The sequence below is a fragment of the Anser cygnoides genome, chromosome 1, assembly GCF_040182565.1.
Source record: "Anser cygnoides isolate HZ-2024a breed goose chromosome 1, Taihu_goose_T2T_genome, whole genome shotgun sequence".
NCBI lineage: Eukaryota > Metazoa > Chordata > Aves > Anseriformes > Anatidae > Anser > Anser cygnoides.
The window spans coordinates 197197607-197215322 of record NC_089873.1 but is presented as its reverse complement, the minus strand read 5'-3'; the positions used below and the strand labels follow the sequence as shown (position 1 = coordinate 197215322).

Genomic DNA, 17716 nt, shown 5'->3' with positions numbered 1-17716 from the left:
CGGGCGGAGCACCGAGGCGCCCGGGGCCGCCATTTGCCGTCACCATAGAAACGGGGCCTGGCAACGGGGAAGCGCCGCCGGGCCTGGGGCCGGGGCCTGCAACATGGCGGCGCCGGGCGACCCCCGGCAGCGCTTCCTCGCCGCCACCGCCGCCAACTTCTTCGGCCTCGAGCCCGCCGCCGCCGCCGCCGCCCTCCGCGGCCGCCCGGAGGTGGCCGGCTTCCTCGACGACGGCAGCCAGGCGCTGCTGGCCCTGCGCCGCTCCGGCGGCCGCCTCAGCGCGGCCACCAAGGTAACGGTGGCCCCGAGCCAAGCGCCGCGCGGCGTCTGCTGCCCCTCGTGAGGGGCTCTGAGATGCGGGGTGGTGCTGCGCAGCTGTGGGGCGAGGAGCAGTTTTGGGGTGCTGCGTGGTTTTAGGGTGATGCGGTGTTTTAGGGTAATAGTTGTAGGGCGATGCTCGGTTCTATGGTGACGAGCAGTTTTAGGGTGCTGTGTAGTTTTAGGGTAATACTGTACATGTTTAGGGTAATCGTACTGTTTAGGGTAATATTGATGCGTAGTTTTAGGGAAATATTCAGTTGTAGGACGATGCACAGTTGTAGGGCAGTGCTCACTGGTAGGTTGATCCACAGTTTTAGTGTGCTGGGTAGTTGTAGGGCGATGCACAGTTGGTAGGGCAATGCACAGTTTTGGGGTGCTGTGCAGTTGTAGGACGATGGGTAGTTTCAAGGTGACGAGCGGTTTTAGAGTGCTGCATAGTTGTAGGGCAATGCGCAGCTGTAGGGTGATGAACAGTTTTAGGGTGCTGCATAGTTTTAGGGTGCTGCATAGTTTTAGGGTAATAGTTGTAGGGCAATGCTCATTAGTAAGGTGCTGCGCAGTTTTAGGGTGCTGTGTGGTTTTAGGGTGATGCGCAGTTGTAGGGTCTGCGCAGTTTTAGGGTGCTGCATAGTTTCAGGGTGCTGCATAGTTTTAGGGTAATACTGTATATGTTTAGGGTAATAATACTGGTTAGGGTAATACTGATGTGTAGTTTTAGGGTAATACTCAGTTGTAGCGTGATGCACAGTGGTAGAGTGCTGCGCAGTTGTAGTGCAATGCTCGCTAGTAGGGTGATGCACAGTTTTAGGGTGCTGGGTATTTGTAGGGTGATGCACAGTTGTAGGGCGATGCACGGTTTTAGGGTGCTGTGCAGTTATAGGACGGTGCGCAGTTTTAAGGTGATGAGCAGTTTTAGAGTGCTGCATAGTTTTAGGGTGCTGCATAGTTGCAGGGCAATGCATGGTTGTAGGGCAATGCGGAGTTGTAGGACGATCCTCACTTGTAAGGTGCTGTGCAGCTTTAGGGTGATGTGCAGTTGTAGGCTGATGTGCAGTTTTAGGGTGCTGTGTAGGTTTAGGGTGCTGCATAGTTTCAGCGTGATGTGCAGTTGTAGGGTGATACGTAGTTTTAGGGTGCTGTGTATGGCGGCCTGCGGGATGGCTTGTCTCGCAAGTGCCAGGGGGAGCCTGATGCACAGCTTGTTCCCAGGCGACCCTGCAGGCAGGTGACAGGAGGTGGCACAGGAATGGTCACAATTCCAGCGACCACGCAGGACACGTAGCCCAAAATGTGGCATATTGTCTCGTATCTGACGAGTCCCCAGGAGCAGGTTTCACCAAATCCTGCATCCGCGGGCTGCTGGGGCAAACCTGGGCTCTGCTGTGTGGAGTGACCTGGGCTGAGCACCGGAGGAGTTTTGTGTCCCGTCTTTCTGCTGTGAGAGCAGAACGGTGGCTGAATGGAGAGCAGAAGGGGCACGGTGGCTGGTGCCTCAGGGACGGTTCCTCGTGGAGTGGCAGGTGGCGTAGGGAGTTGTTAACGTGTGAACTGCTCTGTGGACCAGTGGCTTACACATGTCTGGTGTCAGCACCTCTTCAGACTTTCAGGTCTAGTGCACATAACATTCACGCAGGGAATGTGTACGTTTTTGGGGTGTGCTACTTAGCCACTATGTGATATACAAAACCACTGTCAGCAGCTGTGGAAGGTACAACGTCAGGTGTGTACAGGGGCCAGTGTTCACCTGTTGTCCCACTGAAATGATGTTTGTAGAGTATGGGGAAAAGTCATGGTGTTGGGCTTAAGGACCTGGTAAGAAAGTAAGCCTGGCACTGTCCACTAAAACTGAAAGCTGTTCTTGCTAGCTTTCCATTTCTTTTAAAAGAAGAAAAAAAAAAGTTCACAGGTGTTTACAATTGCACAGAATTTGGGATTAATAATGTTAATAACGTTAATAAAGTTCTTTTGTTTTATGGATTCTTCTTTGCCCCAGGTAATTTCAACGCTTGATTTTAACGTGACATTTAGAATTTTGTCTACAAGTGGGACTGTGAAAGTAAAAAGAGTTGGCTGACATATTGAGATTTTACTGGTGAATGAGGATGCCTTTCTCTTTCCCTGAACAGTCAATGAATTACTGTAGAGCTCTGTATCTGCAGACTTAGAAAGACAATACAGAATATTGAGAAAAGTATTTCCAAAGTAATGCTGCGTAAAAATGCAATAAGGAAATTTAAATTCTTCACATTTATTCTTCTCAAGGCATGCGAGTGAGTTTCTATTTTGTCCTCAAAAAGCAGCAAGCAAACATTTCAAAATAGAATAAGTAATTATGGTGTTTGTGGATGGTTTATGATGAAAAAGGCATTATGTTTTTGATGTTGGAAATTACATTTCAGGTTCCTATCAACTCAAGGATGAATATAATAAAAGTTTTGATTTTCTTTGCAAGTCAGGTACTACCAGAATGTTATCAGAACACATATGGAATAATGTGGTAATTTATCATTTTTTTCTTGATGTAAATCATTTGTGTAAATGGTAATTTAGTATAATATGCAGTCAATCACAGTTTTCTAAAAAACTTTCTCTCTTTTTTTTTTATTTTATTATCACAGATTGAAGCTACTGATTCAAAGAATAATGTGTTGGTATTCTTTAAGCTGCGACCTGATGTAATTACAGAAGATAATCTTCATAGTAATATCCTTGTGTCATCTATGCTAGATTCACCAATTAACACCCTTTATCAAGCTGTTCGACAAGTTTTTGCACCAGTATTACTGAAGGTGAGCAATACACTGATTTAAATAGTCTATAGATTTAATTGAAAAAATTAGAATTCCACTATCTTAATTATTCTGACAAAATATTTTATATTATAAAAATAAAGTATTTTAAGAGCTTAAATAGATATTTCTAATATCTAAATATCTGATACCTAAAATATCAATCTAAATCCATATTTCTAATTTCTGAGTTAAAGAAGACACTTTATCATATTGTCTCATATCGTCTTAGGAGGGTTCTGGATATGTGTGTGCCTGACTAGAAACATGGTATACATGGTGCTGTGGTTATTGGAGACAATGGCTCCTTACCTCCCTTTCCACCAGTAATTCAGATCTTGTGTATTTTTCCTGTTTTAGACGTTTTATATTTTATCCAAAACGCATATGTCAGTATCACACAAAGTATGATTTCTACAGAATGTCAGATGGGTGTTCTGGCCTCTGGATTAGTTTGTACAACTGCAGTTTTCATAGATCTGATATTTTAAAATGTTCTTAGGCTTTCGCTTCATTTCCATTAAAGAACATGTTTCTTTTGTGGATTTTTTTTGTCAAAAACAATAATCATGTCTATATTTCATTATCTTTACAAGCAGAATTTCAGCAGTTGCACGTTTTTAATTTCTTGCACATTATAACATTAATAAAATAATTTTAGGAAAACACAACTTTCAATATTTGATTATAGCAATTTGCAGATTCTAGTCTAGAATTAGATTCAGAATTCATTTTTGTTAACAGAGAATTACTTAAAGAATTCTGAACACTCGCAAAGTCCTTTTATAAATCCAACAATTGACTTATGAATTTGTGATTAAAAAAATTGCACTGTATTACTCTGATTTGAGAAGTAAAAAAAAAAAAATGTTTTTCCTTGGTGTTAAGAAAAATATTATGGCATCCCATCATGTAGGTAACTGTCACTAATCTGTCCCTGTGTGTGTGTGTGTATTTAGATAAATGGAAGGAAAATAGTAATGGTTCGGTTGTGTGAGTCACATTTTGTGAAATTTTCATTGCAGGATGAGACATGGAGTAAAACATTTGATCCCAAACTCCAGAAGCTTCTAAGTGAGCTTGAAACTGGTTTGAGTACTGTTCTCAGAAGATCAGATCCTAATTGCATGGGAGAAAAGTTCAGTGAAGATGATGTGCAAGGTTTGTTTGGCAGTTATGTTTTTTGTAATTAATTATCATACTATTGATATAAAGATTAAAAACACATAGTATAACAATCATCAACAAAGTATAATAAATTATATTGCTATAATCAATTAATTTTAATTTAGGAGTAAATCAGTGTTTGATAAGTTGAATTTCCAGTCTTCATGGAAAGACTGAAGTGCCTGCAGTGCCTGCAGAGTGTGAAATATAACAGCTTGTGCTGAGTAGACTGGGCTTGGTGATGATCGACTCTGGTCTCTTGGTATGAACTTGATGCTACGTTTAGTCTGAGTCAGAAGTCGAAGGGCAATCACATAACTGTAAGGCAAAAATTTACTTTAGAAAGTATGTTCCACCTGTAAGTCTTTTGTTACCATTCATGTGTTTTGTATTTCAACATTTTCTGTTCGTATTTGCAGCTATACTTACACCAACAGATGAATTTCAGTTCTGGATAGAATGTGCTCGTCGTGGAACGAAATTGTATAGTAAAGAGAGAGCTTCTCATTTTAAAGACCTATTTGAGGACATTGCAAAAGTATGTTTTCTTTTGTATAATAAGTGTATTGTATATTTGTAGACTTACAAAAGCCCCAAACCCTCTCTCCTTGTGAAATATGTGTCTGTATATTTACACTCTTTTTAAACACATGAATATATAGCTATTTAGTTAATTTTTCTTAGGCAAGATTTTACTTTAAATGACATTTATTTAGTTCCTAGTGACAATGATAAAGGGGAATGCCAGAAGTAAATGGGGAGCAGATTTGACCATTAAATCCTGAGATCTGCTGTGAAAATGTAATGGTATGTTACAATTTGTTTTTGCTAGTCATGAATTTATTAAAAGAGAAATTAAAAATGCAGAGGACAAGAATCAAACCTTATACAAAATTTTAGGCACATGGGCAGCACTTGCTCGAATAGCACTACAGATATCAATCATTCCTAACACAAATAAACTTAAATATTTAACATTTTTTGAGGGGATCCCTCCATATTCTTTTAAGCAATAAAACAGGAAAACTATAGCAATTACTAGCTTCAGTAAAGTATAGTTGTTTCTGCAATACTAGTTGCAAAATGATTGTATTATTTTTTTTTTCCCTAGGATTATTATAACTTGGATAGTCTCTCTTTATTTGAAGTTGTGGATTTAGTGGAGACTACCAGGGATACCCTGGATAGTGTGTGGAGACAAACGGAACATGATCCTTATCCACAGCCACGCATGCATAATCTCTTGGATGTAATAGGTAAACCTTTATGCAGTCTTTATTAAATGAACATTTGAGAAAAAATGAAATGAATCCTGGAGCAGAGACCTTCCTCCTCTTAAAGACCCCATTGATACCCTCCAGCATTAAGGTACTTGCTTGTTGTAATTATGATCCATTAATGCTGCTTGCCTTGCGGTGTCCAGCAATTCAGCCAGTTTGGGTCAATGCCTTCAGGCGTGCCTGGGAGGACGATAGATAATACCAACATGGAGTTTGATAACTTTTGAACCTGTTGATTAGATTTGTTTCACTTCTGTTTGGCTTCTTGTCTTTTTCCCAGAGGAGAATGTTTATTTGCATAAAACCCTCATTTGAAAGTTAATTCAGTTTGCATGGAAGTGGGAGCAGGACATACAGAGAGACTGCTTCCCTCATTCTCATGACAGTAGTCCCGTGTTCTGGGACAGACATAAGACAGCGAGCTTTCCTGCTGCTGTCAAACTTTTGTGTGCATGAGGAAGACGGCTGTTTGTGTCAGGATGGCTGGGGGCAGACAGCTGCCATCACTGCTGATACAGATGATGCTTGTGCGTGAATTCCAGAATCAAAATCCATCAGTTTCTGATATTGGGCCAACCTCCAGTTGGACTAACATGGAGATGTTTAAGCGATTTATTGAAGCTGAAACGATGTGAACAGTTACTGACAAATTTGTGTGGTTTTAAATAATAACCTTATAATAGTTTTTCAAAAATATTGTTGGGACTTGATGTGGAGTTTAAAAAAGTTATTTTGAACAAACTGTATACTGTTTTCATATACTTTTTTTTTGTGTTCTAGGGAGCTGTCTAGGTAGATTTGTTCAGAGAAAATTAGCAGCTTTGAACCTGTGGGAGGATGCTTTTCACACTGTTAAAGAAAATCTAAAGGCTGGCATCTTGATTTGTGAACAATGGGCATCAGCTTGTGAGTACTTAACTGGACAACTGTGGCAGCGTTATACTCTGCATCAGTGGAAAAATGAAAAGTATTTCCCTGAATCTTTAGTCAAACTCAGCAAACGTCTCGATGAGGTACTATCCACATTTATTCATAATTTATTTATCACGTATTACTATTATTGAATAATAATTACTATTTATTGTTATTTATTTTTATCTATTTCATTAAACACCATTATTTAAAAGGAAATAGAAATAAAGTCATAAAAGGAAAGTAAAAACACTTTATATAGCCTTTTTAGAGTGAGCATTCTGTAATTCATATGCTTGCCTGAGCCTGTCAAAAACTTTCTGTAAAAAGAAGGGTGTCATGTAGTGCTTGTGCTTTTTGCTTTTAAATGTAAGTTTTATGTAAAAGCATGTTGATATATCATATTTTCTTTTATAGGTCTTAACTGTTAGAACACTGCATGAAAAACTTACATTCTTTTTGCCATCTGGAGAACAAAATGCTTTACATGTTGCCCAGGTGTTTGAGCCCTTTGCTGGCCTAAATCCTCTACACTATAATCCTTACACAGAGGTATAATGCTTATTTTTAATTTATTGATACTCCCTGTGTGACTTTTTAGTATTTAGATGAGCAGTCCTAAAGTAACGTATATACTGATTGTCTTCTAGCCATTATGGAAAGCTGCAGTCTCTCAGTTTGAAAGAATTATTGCACCAGCAGAACAAAAAGTAGCAAGCAAACTGAAGAAATTTATTTCAGAAATTCAAGACAGCCCTCAACAGGTACAGGCATTTTTGCAGTCTGAAAACTTCCTGATGGGAAAAAGTTACTGAGTTCTTAAGTAGTCAGTTTTGAGCAAAGGGGTAAATACTTACAGGCAAAGACTATTTATGAACAGCCATAAAGAGTAGTATCAGAATATGTTTCATTTTTTTCAGGAGAAAGAGATAACTTGTTTTAATTTCATATTCTAGCTTCTTCAGACATTTCAAAAACACAAGGAACTGATAAAGCGTCCAAATATAAGCAAAGAATTACTTTTAGAAAGGGAAACATTGCTAGCAAGGCTTCAAGATTATGTCAAAGGTAAAAATTATCTAACCGTGTTCGACGACATTAGTATTTTTGCAAATAATATAATTGTTTATTTACTATAGAATTATGTCATTATACCTACTATATTTTTATAACTATAATAATACATTTAAGCTTGTTCTGTTAGGTTTCTGGTCTAACGTGAATCTTTTTCTTGTGTTAGACTATCAGACAGACTTTGAAACTCGATGCCATGGTGTTCCTGGTGATGTTTCTGGACCGCTGTCAGGCAAAAACCTTTCTGAAGTTGTCAATAATATCGTATGGGTGCGGCAGCTGGAGCTGAAGGTAACTGATTCCATTACAAACAGATTTCATTGCTAGTTAGATATAGTGTTATTATACGAACATAAATCATACATAAGAGATTGTGGAGATAAAAGGTGTAAGAGAGTGTGGAGAAAATAACATTAAAAAAATTGTGGACTTCCAAGAGTTATAGAATCAGGATTCCTTATCTGTGGCACCATGTGCTAAGTTGAATTCTATTAACTGACACAATAAACAATCTTTTCATAATGAACTGAACAGCCTCTTTTTGTGACTTACTGTTTTCTGGCAAAACAAAAAAACAACAACAACAAAAATAAAAAAGAAAAAAAATTCTGAGTGGAGATGACTTTTTTAAATTTTATCCTCCAGTTTGCGTTTTAAAATTCTATTTAAGATTTACACATAGCTAGATTCTGACATCGTAATTCTCATCTATTATTAGCCTTTGCAGTGTCCCCTTGAGAACAAAGAGATTTCTTGGTAATGCTGTTTTGAGTCAGTGTCTGACAGGGAATTTACATTGCTAAATTAAGGAGTGCAGTTTATTTCTGTGTAGTAGAGGTAAATGGCAAGTAATTGTGTTCTCTTACCGCAGAATGAGTTTAAGACATACCTGATTCTGTTTTAGCTTCTGTTATTTTTATTGATCTGTAGTAAAACTTCAGTTGGAAACTCTGGAACTTTGTTTTGGAAAAGTATGGACTGGTTAAAAGCAAAATGTTTTGTGTAAACTTAAGTGCCATTGACAATAACTACGTATTTGAATGAGAATAGCTGTTATCCATCCCCAAATAACAATTAGTACAGTTTTTTTTGGATCACCTGTGATTTGCAGAAACTCAAGGGCCCATTTCAGCTGAATGTGACAGAAGGTGGAGATCTTAAATATCTTTTTGTGTGTGTGTGTGCGCATCCTTCAAAGGGAAAAGCAGCAGATAAGGTTTCACAATGATTTCTTCTACTTGGTCTGCTAAAGCGTCTCAGAGGGGAACTCAACTGATGTGTGTGAGTTGTGTGTCTACCTTAAGCTGAGCTGAATTTTTGAATTCCTCTCATGTGTTCACTGATTGCATTGACTAGGGTCTTGATTCATTTGTCCACACATAGGTGTGAAATCCTGTCTGAAATGCCCTTGAGCATTGACATGAGCCTTATAGATACAGCACACAATGTGTTGGCATGTGAGGGGAGACCTGTAACTTTATGGAAAATGAACGAAAGACCACGTGGGATACCCCAGGATATCTTAATAGTGGTAGACACTTGTGGTGGACAACTTACTCAAGCCAACTATTTCAATTTACTGTAACTAGAATTCTAATACATAGGACACAATTCGGTATTCACTTATTTTTTCTAATCTGTTTTTGAATCCCACTGGGATGTTTTATAGTACTGATTTGTATTGTGGTGATTCTTCTTTTCTAATTTATTAGCAGGAATTTAAGCTTCCTTTCTTTGTGATTGTATTCAAGGTGGATGACACTATCAAGCTTGCAGAGTCTCTCCTCTCTGACTTGTCTGGATTTCAAAGTTTTCATCAAAGTGCAGATTCTTTTCTGGAACTGTTAAAAGTATATGAACAAGAGCAATATGATGACTGGTCTAGGAATATACAGTCAGAATTATCAAATCCCAAGTCAGGACTTTGGTAAGTATTTAAATTTTCATTTGAATAATGTTAATGCTGAAATCTGTACCGTAGGGTAATTTGATAGGACCTCATTAAAGAAATACAGATTTTACTGAATGAATGCAGAAATAAAGTGAAAGAGTTCATGATCATTTCATCGTTCTGCCAGGGTTGGTTGTTAAGATGAAGCACACAGGACAATGCTAATGGCTAATCTTGTGGTTTCTATTGACACCTGTAATGAAATATGTTTGTTTCGCTTGTTGTTGTATTATCCATAGTGTGATAATGTCTAGAAACCAGATGAGACAGGAATATAACTGTTGATATACAGATCACACATGTAGAGTTACAAATAAATTGCTATTCACAAGAAATTCTGTGGTCTAAATTGCGCAGATGAAAGAAGGGTAAGAATACCAATTTACATCTCATAAGTTTTATTCACCAAAATAATAAAATTCAAATATATATCTGTATATATTTAAATTTACTGTTTTTTTTTGTTGTTGTTGTTATTTGTTTGTTTGTTTGTTTGCTTTTTAATTGGGCACATAGCTTCTGTCTGCATCCAAGTGTTGCAAAGTGTTCACTAGGGGAGGTTTAGGTTGGTTATTAGGAAAAACTTCTTCACTGAAAGGGTTTTTAGGCATTGGAATGGGCTGCCCAGGGAAGTGGTTGAGTCACCATCGCTGGAGATCTTTAAAAGACATTTAGATGTAGAGCTTAGTGATATGGTTTAGTGGAGGACTTGTTAGTGTTAGGTCAGAGGTTGGACTAGATGATCTTGGAGGTCTCTTCCCACCTAGATGATTCTGTGATTCTGTGAAACTTCTTTTGAATAAAGTGAGGGTTTGTCCACAGTTCCACTGGACACAAGTGTTGCTACTCCTGTGCCAACTTTTATTTTATGAAAAACACACTTATGTAACAAATTAGCAGATTCAGAACTGCAATACGTAGAAATGATATTATTGATTAGTACCATAAAAATTTGTTTTTGTGAGAGTTTTTTAAAAAGTTTTTTTTTAGCTTTCTGCAAAGAGATTAATTAAAAGGAAGAGAAAGGAGGTAGCTCACTGTAAAGGGGGATGCAGTGGATATGTGAACTCGAATAAGGTGAGAAAAAAAACTGAAAAAAATGAGTAAACCTGAAGCGTTTATGAAAGAAGCCTAGGAGGATGATGGTAGAAGCATTACTATAGTAGAAGAAATAATTGGAGTAAAATCTAATGATAGTTTAATGTTTTTGTTAGAATTATTTATTAGATTATTATACAATGCACCTAAGAAAAGACAAATATAAAATTGTGTTCATGAATATGCTTAATTTGATTTTGGCTTAGCATCCAAGCTAATAGTCCAGTAATGGAGTTGGATCATGTCTTTGGAACATTAAACATACTCTATTCAGACCGTTTGGTGACTCTCCTAAGAGAAGTACGTCAGCTGTCGGCACTCGGCTTTGCTATACCAGCAAAAATACAGCAAGCTGCAAACACTGCGCAAAAGTTCTGTAAGCAGGCAGTCATCCTCAAACAGGTATAACATTAAATGTAGTAACAGGTAATTCATTGATACTGTGTTTTATTTTTAATAAAACCATTTTATTTTTAAAATAAAACCATTTTATTTTTAATAAAACCAAATAAATGCTGTTGATATCTGAGATATTTGCACAGCTAGGGCAGAGGTGACACAGCACCTACAAGATACCCATGCATCTGGATTGTTGACAGGTGTTCAGGTGGAAACCTTAGCCATCTTAAGAAGTATTAGCTATCTATGTGTCAGCAGCTAAAGCAAGTTGTAGGATATCCCTGTTAGTCCAGCTGCCAATTTATAAGGAAATAAATTGCTTTTAGATCTTGTATCGTGTCCATGGAGGATGTTATGGATACTTGAAGGCATCTGAAATGGTACTAGATGCCTATGTTTGCATAAAACAGTGGAATTGTTCCACTTGCAATAAACTAGAGACTGAAGCCATTGCACTTAAGGTGAAGTATAATCACAGACGTGTAAGTAGCACGGTTTTTTAGCTGTTAGAATTCATCACTAGAAGATATGATCACATTACCACTGAGTATGTACTTTATTCTTGTAAAAATTTTACTATTATAGTTAATTCTAATTTCTTAGTACTGTTGATTTCACATTATGTTCAGAAATATTTTGTGAATGTTAAATGTACTTATATACAAGAACCAATTACATTATTTATAAGTTTAATCTGTTCATTTTTACAGGTGGCACATTTTTATAATTCTATTGATCAACAAATGATTGAGAGTCAGAAGCCAATGATGTTACAGTCTGCCCTAGCATTTGAACAGATAATTAAGGTGAAAGAATTCCCCTCCTTGTATTTGGAATATCAGTGGTATCTGCATACCACCATATCATGCTTTTTCTGTGTTTTTACTGGACTTTTTAAGTGCAGTCTTCCAATACAAGCAACACCATCCGTTTCGTTAGCATTTGTTGAAATCAGTGAACCTTTCTTTTTGAAATCATGAATTTCAGTTTCAAGCACTCTTCCCTCTTTCAACACTCTGCAATGTGAAAATGGTTGGAGAATTATAACATTCCCATAAATTCTGTATTGGGCCAGAAAATGCCTGCAGAGAAAGCGTTGCAAAAACTGTTGGAAACATGCTCCTGAGAACCATTTTGCAAAACAGAATATAATAGTGGGGCTGAAGGTAGAAGAGAAGTTTGGGTTTGGGGTTATTTCACACAAAATGGTGTAGACCAAACTGTGGGTTCAAAAGCGTTCTGGAAAAGTTTCCCAAACTTTTTCCATGGTTGGGCTGCTGTTTGTGCCACAATATTTTATTAGTGTGCAGACCATAAGCTGGTGATTGTGCAGAAGTGTTCTGAGCCACAACATATTCTTCTGCCTGGCACGATTTCTGTGCTGTATCTTTTAGGAATGGGTCCAGCTGTGGAACTTTAAATGCTTTTGTGTTACTATTTTCTACTGTAAACTGCAAAATATGTTTAAAAAAAAACAACAGCAAACAAACACCAAGAATATTGATTAAAAAAACAAATGAAAAGGAGCTCCCCAAATTGTAATTTTTGCTTATGAGTCAGTGGAATTTTACAGTGGAAATATTATTTTTACTTATAAACGTGTTTTTCAAGCATTCAAGGTCTGGTCCTGGAGGAAAAGCTCAAATAACATGGGATAATCCCAGGGAATTGGAAGCTTATATCCAAAAACTCCAAGCTGCTGCTGAGCGACTTTCCACTGAAAACAGGAAACTGAGAAAGTGGCACACAAACTTCATTGAAAAGGTATGTTTTCCAGGTAAAATCAAAATTGTGTTTTTTAGAGCTTACTTTACTCTTTCTTCCATTTATGTGGTTATGAGCATATGTATTATCCTTTCAAATTCTTTTAACAGGTTATATCTCTTATGAATATTGATCTACTCCGGCAGCAGCAGCGTTGGAAAGATGGACTCCAGGAACTCAGAACTGGTTTTGCAAGCCTCGAGTCACAGGCAGGGTTTCATTGTCATACTGCAAGCAGCAAACATCTGATTTTTCAATACTTATCAAGATTTAAGACTCAAACATACTATGATTTAATTAATTTTGATTAATGATTTAATAGCTCATTAATCAGGATAATATTTTTTTTGTGTCATGCTAGTAATGGGAGAAGAAAAACACTTAGTCAGGTACCAGGGCTTAGGTGAATAAATGGGAGAACCTTAAGTCTTGTATAACAGTTTTGTCTGAGCCATCAATATGTGCTGAAATGCAGAAATAGGTGCAGCTATCTCCAGGCAGAATAAGATAAATGTATAAAATTTCAAACTAAAATGCATTTCTGACTGAAATAATGAAGATTACTTGTTCATCCATTAACTGCCAATTTTTGATTATCAGATTATCAAAGTAACTCGGAATGATATTAGTATCACCTAAGTTATTTTGATATATCATTAGTCAATTTAATTTTTCCTGTTGCCTTCAACAGTAATGGGTCTGTAACCTTAGGTGGTTGTGGTATCCTTGGCCTCACTAATAGAGATCTGAATCATTTTAACTGGTATTTGCTAGTCAAATAAATGCAGTAGTTTCACTGTATTTTTTTTTTAATAAAATTTTCCATTTCTCAGAAAATAGAAGTAAATGGATATTTAGCTGTATGTGTATTTTCCTTTAGTTTTTGGTTGGTAATTTGTATTGAAATGTAATTTGCAAATTTTTATCTTGAACTTAATTTATTTTTTAAGAAATTAATACATTATTTGCTCTTAAAATTAGTTTGAAAATATTTTCAGTATTACAGTATATGGTATGGCATTTTCATGTGGTATATAAAAAAATGGAAGTAAACTGTGTTAAACCCCCTTTTTTTTTTTTTTAATCCTTGACTAGAACTGATAAAACTGAAGCAAGTGTATCCTGCTTTCACCATCCAAAATTACAATATATCATCGTCTGCCTATACCTTGCTAATATACTTCATTGTTGCCATGAGGCTGTTAAAATTCTGCATTATCTGACAAAGTTTTCAGGGCTCTATCTACAGAATGTGTAGTAGCATAGGGAAAATAAGTGCCTGGGTTTATCTGTGTAAAAATTATAAACAGGTTTGTATTAACACTTTAGACACATCATTTGGAAGAAAGGAGCTAGAAGTAACTAACGGAATTATAATTGTACATGATGTAACATTACTATTTCTGTAGGTTTCTTCCTTACGTTGTCCTTGTTGTTATACAGGTGTCAATTTGTAAGAATTTTACACTTTTATTTAAAACCTATAACTGTCTTAAGATTTAATTGAGACAATTTCAAATTTCCCTTGTTTCTGAAACATTTCTGTTGGAAGAGTTCCACTGGGCAGTCTGAAATTGTTGGACAGACCTTAAATGTATGGGTTCCTTAGCAGCCTTGGTCTGACTCCAAAGCCCTGACTGAAAATTACTATTGAAATAAGTAAGAGAAACTGTTAAGTTGAAAGATGTTTCCAATTTCTTTTTTGGCTTGTATTGCCACTTTGAAAATGCTTGGGTGGCTTACCAGTGACCATTTACAGACTTAAGTATGTGATACTGCTTTGAACATTCTTATGGAATGTGCAATGTAGCACATTCCAAGGAAATTTTGATTTAAGATAAAAGTCTTGTATTGACTTATTAGTTAATACTTATCTGTGGAAACACACAAGAATTTTCTGAAATAAAGGTTAGAAGGTAGCTTATATATCACAGGGAAGTAAAAGGTGTGATACATATTTAGATCTCTCATTCAGCCATCCTTGTATCTTATATCTAGCAGAATTCCGTTTATTTTAGGGTAACATTGAAGAATCTTGTCATAGTTGTCATACAGTTGGTGAAGTTCTTAACCTGAAGTACAGTAGAGACTGTTTTGATAAGGCCTTCATTTTTTATTCCTATGTTCCTCTGAAAGACATTCTATATCTTCTTAATAGTCAAACACAATATTGCTTTGAATTTTACTAAGATCACTATCTTCATTCTCAGTTTCACTTAATTACAGTAAATGTTACATTTTAGGGTTTCAAATCATGTGATATGAAAGCTTGGAGACAACACTGGAATCATCAACTTTACAAAGCTCTGGAGCATCAGTATCAGATGGGCTTAGAAGCACTTAATGAGAATTTACCAGAAATAAATATAGATCTAATATTCAAGTAAGATTTTTTTTTCCCTAAAAATAAAATATTCTGGCTCAAATTGTATTCAAGTATTTATTTTTTGTATTATTTGTTCCACTTTTCAGGCAAGGCCAGTTGCAATTCAGACCTCCTTTTGAAGAAGTACGAGCTAGATATTACAGAGAAATGAAGAGATTCATCTCCATTCCAAATCAGTTTAGGGGAGTAAGTGAAACAGAGGAAGAGTCTATCTTCACAGTTATGACTGAAAGAAATGCAAATGGATTTCTGACTGCTTTCAGTAAAGCAGAGGATTTGTTCAGAAAGCTGGCAGAAGTTTCTAATCAATTCAAGGTATTTTCAGTATTGGACTCATACTTTTTCTTGTAGATTTATCTTTTTAGGCTTCAGACATTCTAGAAGTAACTGAGCAATGAAACCTGTGCATTATCGTCCTTTTCTGCGAGGCATGTAAGCAAAAGTTTATTAATTCTATCCATGTTAAGCCAACTACTCAAGCACATGCCTAGCTTGAAGCATACATACAGTTCCCATTGAAATCTCTGTATTACAGCAGTCTTTTTACCCTTGCTCAAAATGTGTTTTGATCTTCCTTAAATGAGTGGATACATCAAACCATTCTGTACCTCCTGATTTTTGTATTAAGTGAATCTGTAGGTAATTGAAGGAGCATAATGGTTAAAGAAAATGCAGCTTGAAAACATGATTAAAATATTTTAATATTATTGAGAAACAGAGTTTTTTAGTCTACTAAATATTTCTTTTCCATGAAATAAAAAACAACGTTGAAAAGGAATGGATTGTAATTGGGCAAGTAGATATGGAAACCCTGGTGACAACGCATCTTTCTAGCAAACAAGACTGGGAAAAAAACTTCAAAGCATTAAAAGTGAGAGGCAAAGAAGCAGAACGTCTTCCAAGGTATAGTGCAACCGTGTTCCTTTGTTTGAATAACGAATTCCATCAGATAATAAAGGTAATAATAAAATAGAAATACTCTTTTTATGTGGAGATACAGATAGAATTTCAAGTGTTTTTGAAGTAGTTGTACTTTTTAAAGGTTTAGATTTTTGTTCTTTGGTTTTATTTTTGGACCCTTACTCCCTTTTATCTATGGAGCCCTCTCAAAAAGCTTTTTGATATGACAGGAATCTCCCTCAAAATTCAGAGCTGGTTCTGAGATACTACAAAACACGGTGATATTTTAACAATTCTTTCAGCTGAGTCATGTACACCTGCAGTATATGTGGCCATTGGAAACAAACTTAGCAGATGTTTATACATTAAATAATTAATGTATTTAAGCACTTGATTAAATCCTGTAAGTAAGGTAGGCTAGTTTAGGCTTTTATGCTTACATGCATTCACACAGGATTCTGTGTATTGCATAGTTAGCATTATCAAATGATACTGGGGGGAAGCGTGTTCAGAGCAACTAGAAAGAAGTCACGTTTCATGCAGGAGGATGTTCTGGTGGAACTTATTGGCTAAATGATATTCTCAGTAGTAAACATTTTCACGTATTTGAGGATAGACAGGGTGAGTAGAAGAGAAATCAGGTGATAGATCTTATAGCCAGAAAACACACACGGTTATGAAGTGGCAAAAGGCGAAAATAATTGGTGTTGAGGCAGGATACTCAGGAAAGTATCGAGTAAGGTACACATACACTTTTGATGGTGTTCTTTAGTCTTCTGCTAATGGTCACTGTCGGAGATAAGATACAGGGCCTTGATATGGCTTGCTATGGCTTTTTTATGTGCATAGGACTATTAAAGCCTGGGTTAGTAAATTCTCATGGAAATTAGAGGTTTAAGGACATGACTGCACAAATAATTATTCTTTTTGTTTTTGAGTATAAAAATAGCCCTTTTGAATTTAGTGACATTAATTATATAAAATCAAGTGATTTTCTAAGTATTTGGAAGACTGAAGCATTAGACCTTAGTCTCTGTAAAATTGGGTATATATGCCTAACGGTTTATATGCCTTTCAGTATTACGAGTAACACGATTATTTGTCCATTAAGCTGGAACTTTTACTTGTAGAATTATGTATTTTGGCTTATGTAGAATTATGGTATTTTTTCTTATTAGGCTATAAAATCAGGGTAAACTGTAGACATGCATTGATCTTAGAGCTATTGAGACATATCTATACTTCTGAATATTTGCTATTTTTTAAATCTTTTGTCTTAAAGCATCATCAAGATAGACTGTTTAACTGTTAATTGCAACCCTGTGAAAACTGCAATTGATGATTTTATCCAGAAGTTCTACGATGTTCTTGTCCTTTCTTTGAGAAAATCTATACAAGGTAAATACCTTTGATGAATAGTAGCTTTTTATTTCTGTTGTACATGTGGGCATTAGTGTTACTGTATTTGTTAAATACTCTTTTTACTTTAGAAATACTTTACTCTTGGACATAGTGAATGGCAGAAATCACAGTGGAACAAAAATAATCTCTCAATATTTTTTCACTACATGCCAGATCTGAAACCCTTTGATATCCGTATGCATCTATTCCATTCACTTGTTTTGACCATATCTGTTCCAGGATAAACAGGATACATATGGATATTCTTTTGATT

General features: G+C 36.3%; 1 protein-coding gene across 10 annotated transcripts in view; it reads left to right on the top strand.

The window, feature by feature from the left end:
- The first annotated feature begins 26 nt into the window (after positions 1-26).
- The window catches only part of DYNC2H1 (dynein cytoplasmic 2 heavy chain 1), a 165880-nt gene continuing 148190 nt past the window's right edge, over positions 27-17716 (top strand). For 5 of the 10 annotated variants that reach the window (XR_007168797.2, XR_007168798.2, XR_010828405.1 and 2 more), the window contains exons 1-19: positions 39-292; positions 2940-3110; positions 4136-4271; positions 4697-4815; positions 5389-5533; positions 6338-6570; positions 6887-7021; positions 7120-7233; positions 7426-7537; positions 7710-7834; positions 9295-9470; positions 10799-10994; positions 11702-11797; positions 12603-12755; positions 12866-12964; positions 14999-15138; positions 15228-15456; positions 15917-16044; positions 17324-17439. Coding sequence is in view for 5 of the 10 variants with exons in the window: in XM_048078169.2 (XP_047934126.2) it covers positions 104-292; positions 2940-3110; positions 4136-4271; positions 4697-4815; positions 5389-5533; positions 6338-6570; positions 6887-7021; positions 7120-7233; positions 7426-7537; positions 7710-7834; positions 9295-9470; positions 10799-10994; positions 11702-11797; positions 12603-12755; positions 12866-12964; positions 14999-15138; positions 15228-15456; positions 15917-16044; positions 17324-17439 (2812 nt within the window). In the remaining 5 variants the exon portion in view is untranslated. Of the gene's footprint in view, positions 293-2939; positions 3111-4135; positions 4272-4696; positions 4816-5388; positions 5534-6337; positions 6571-6886; positions 7022-7119; positions 7234-7425; positions 7538-7709; positions 7835-9294; positions 9471-10798; positions 10995-11701; positions 11798-12602; positions 12756-12865; positions 12965-14998; positions 15139-15227; positions 15457-15916; positions 16045-17323; positions 17440-17716 lie in introns of all 10 variants that reach the window. The other 5 variants (XR_007168801.2, XM_048078171.2, XM_066989842.1 and 2 more) reach the window with 3 other exon arrangements.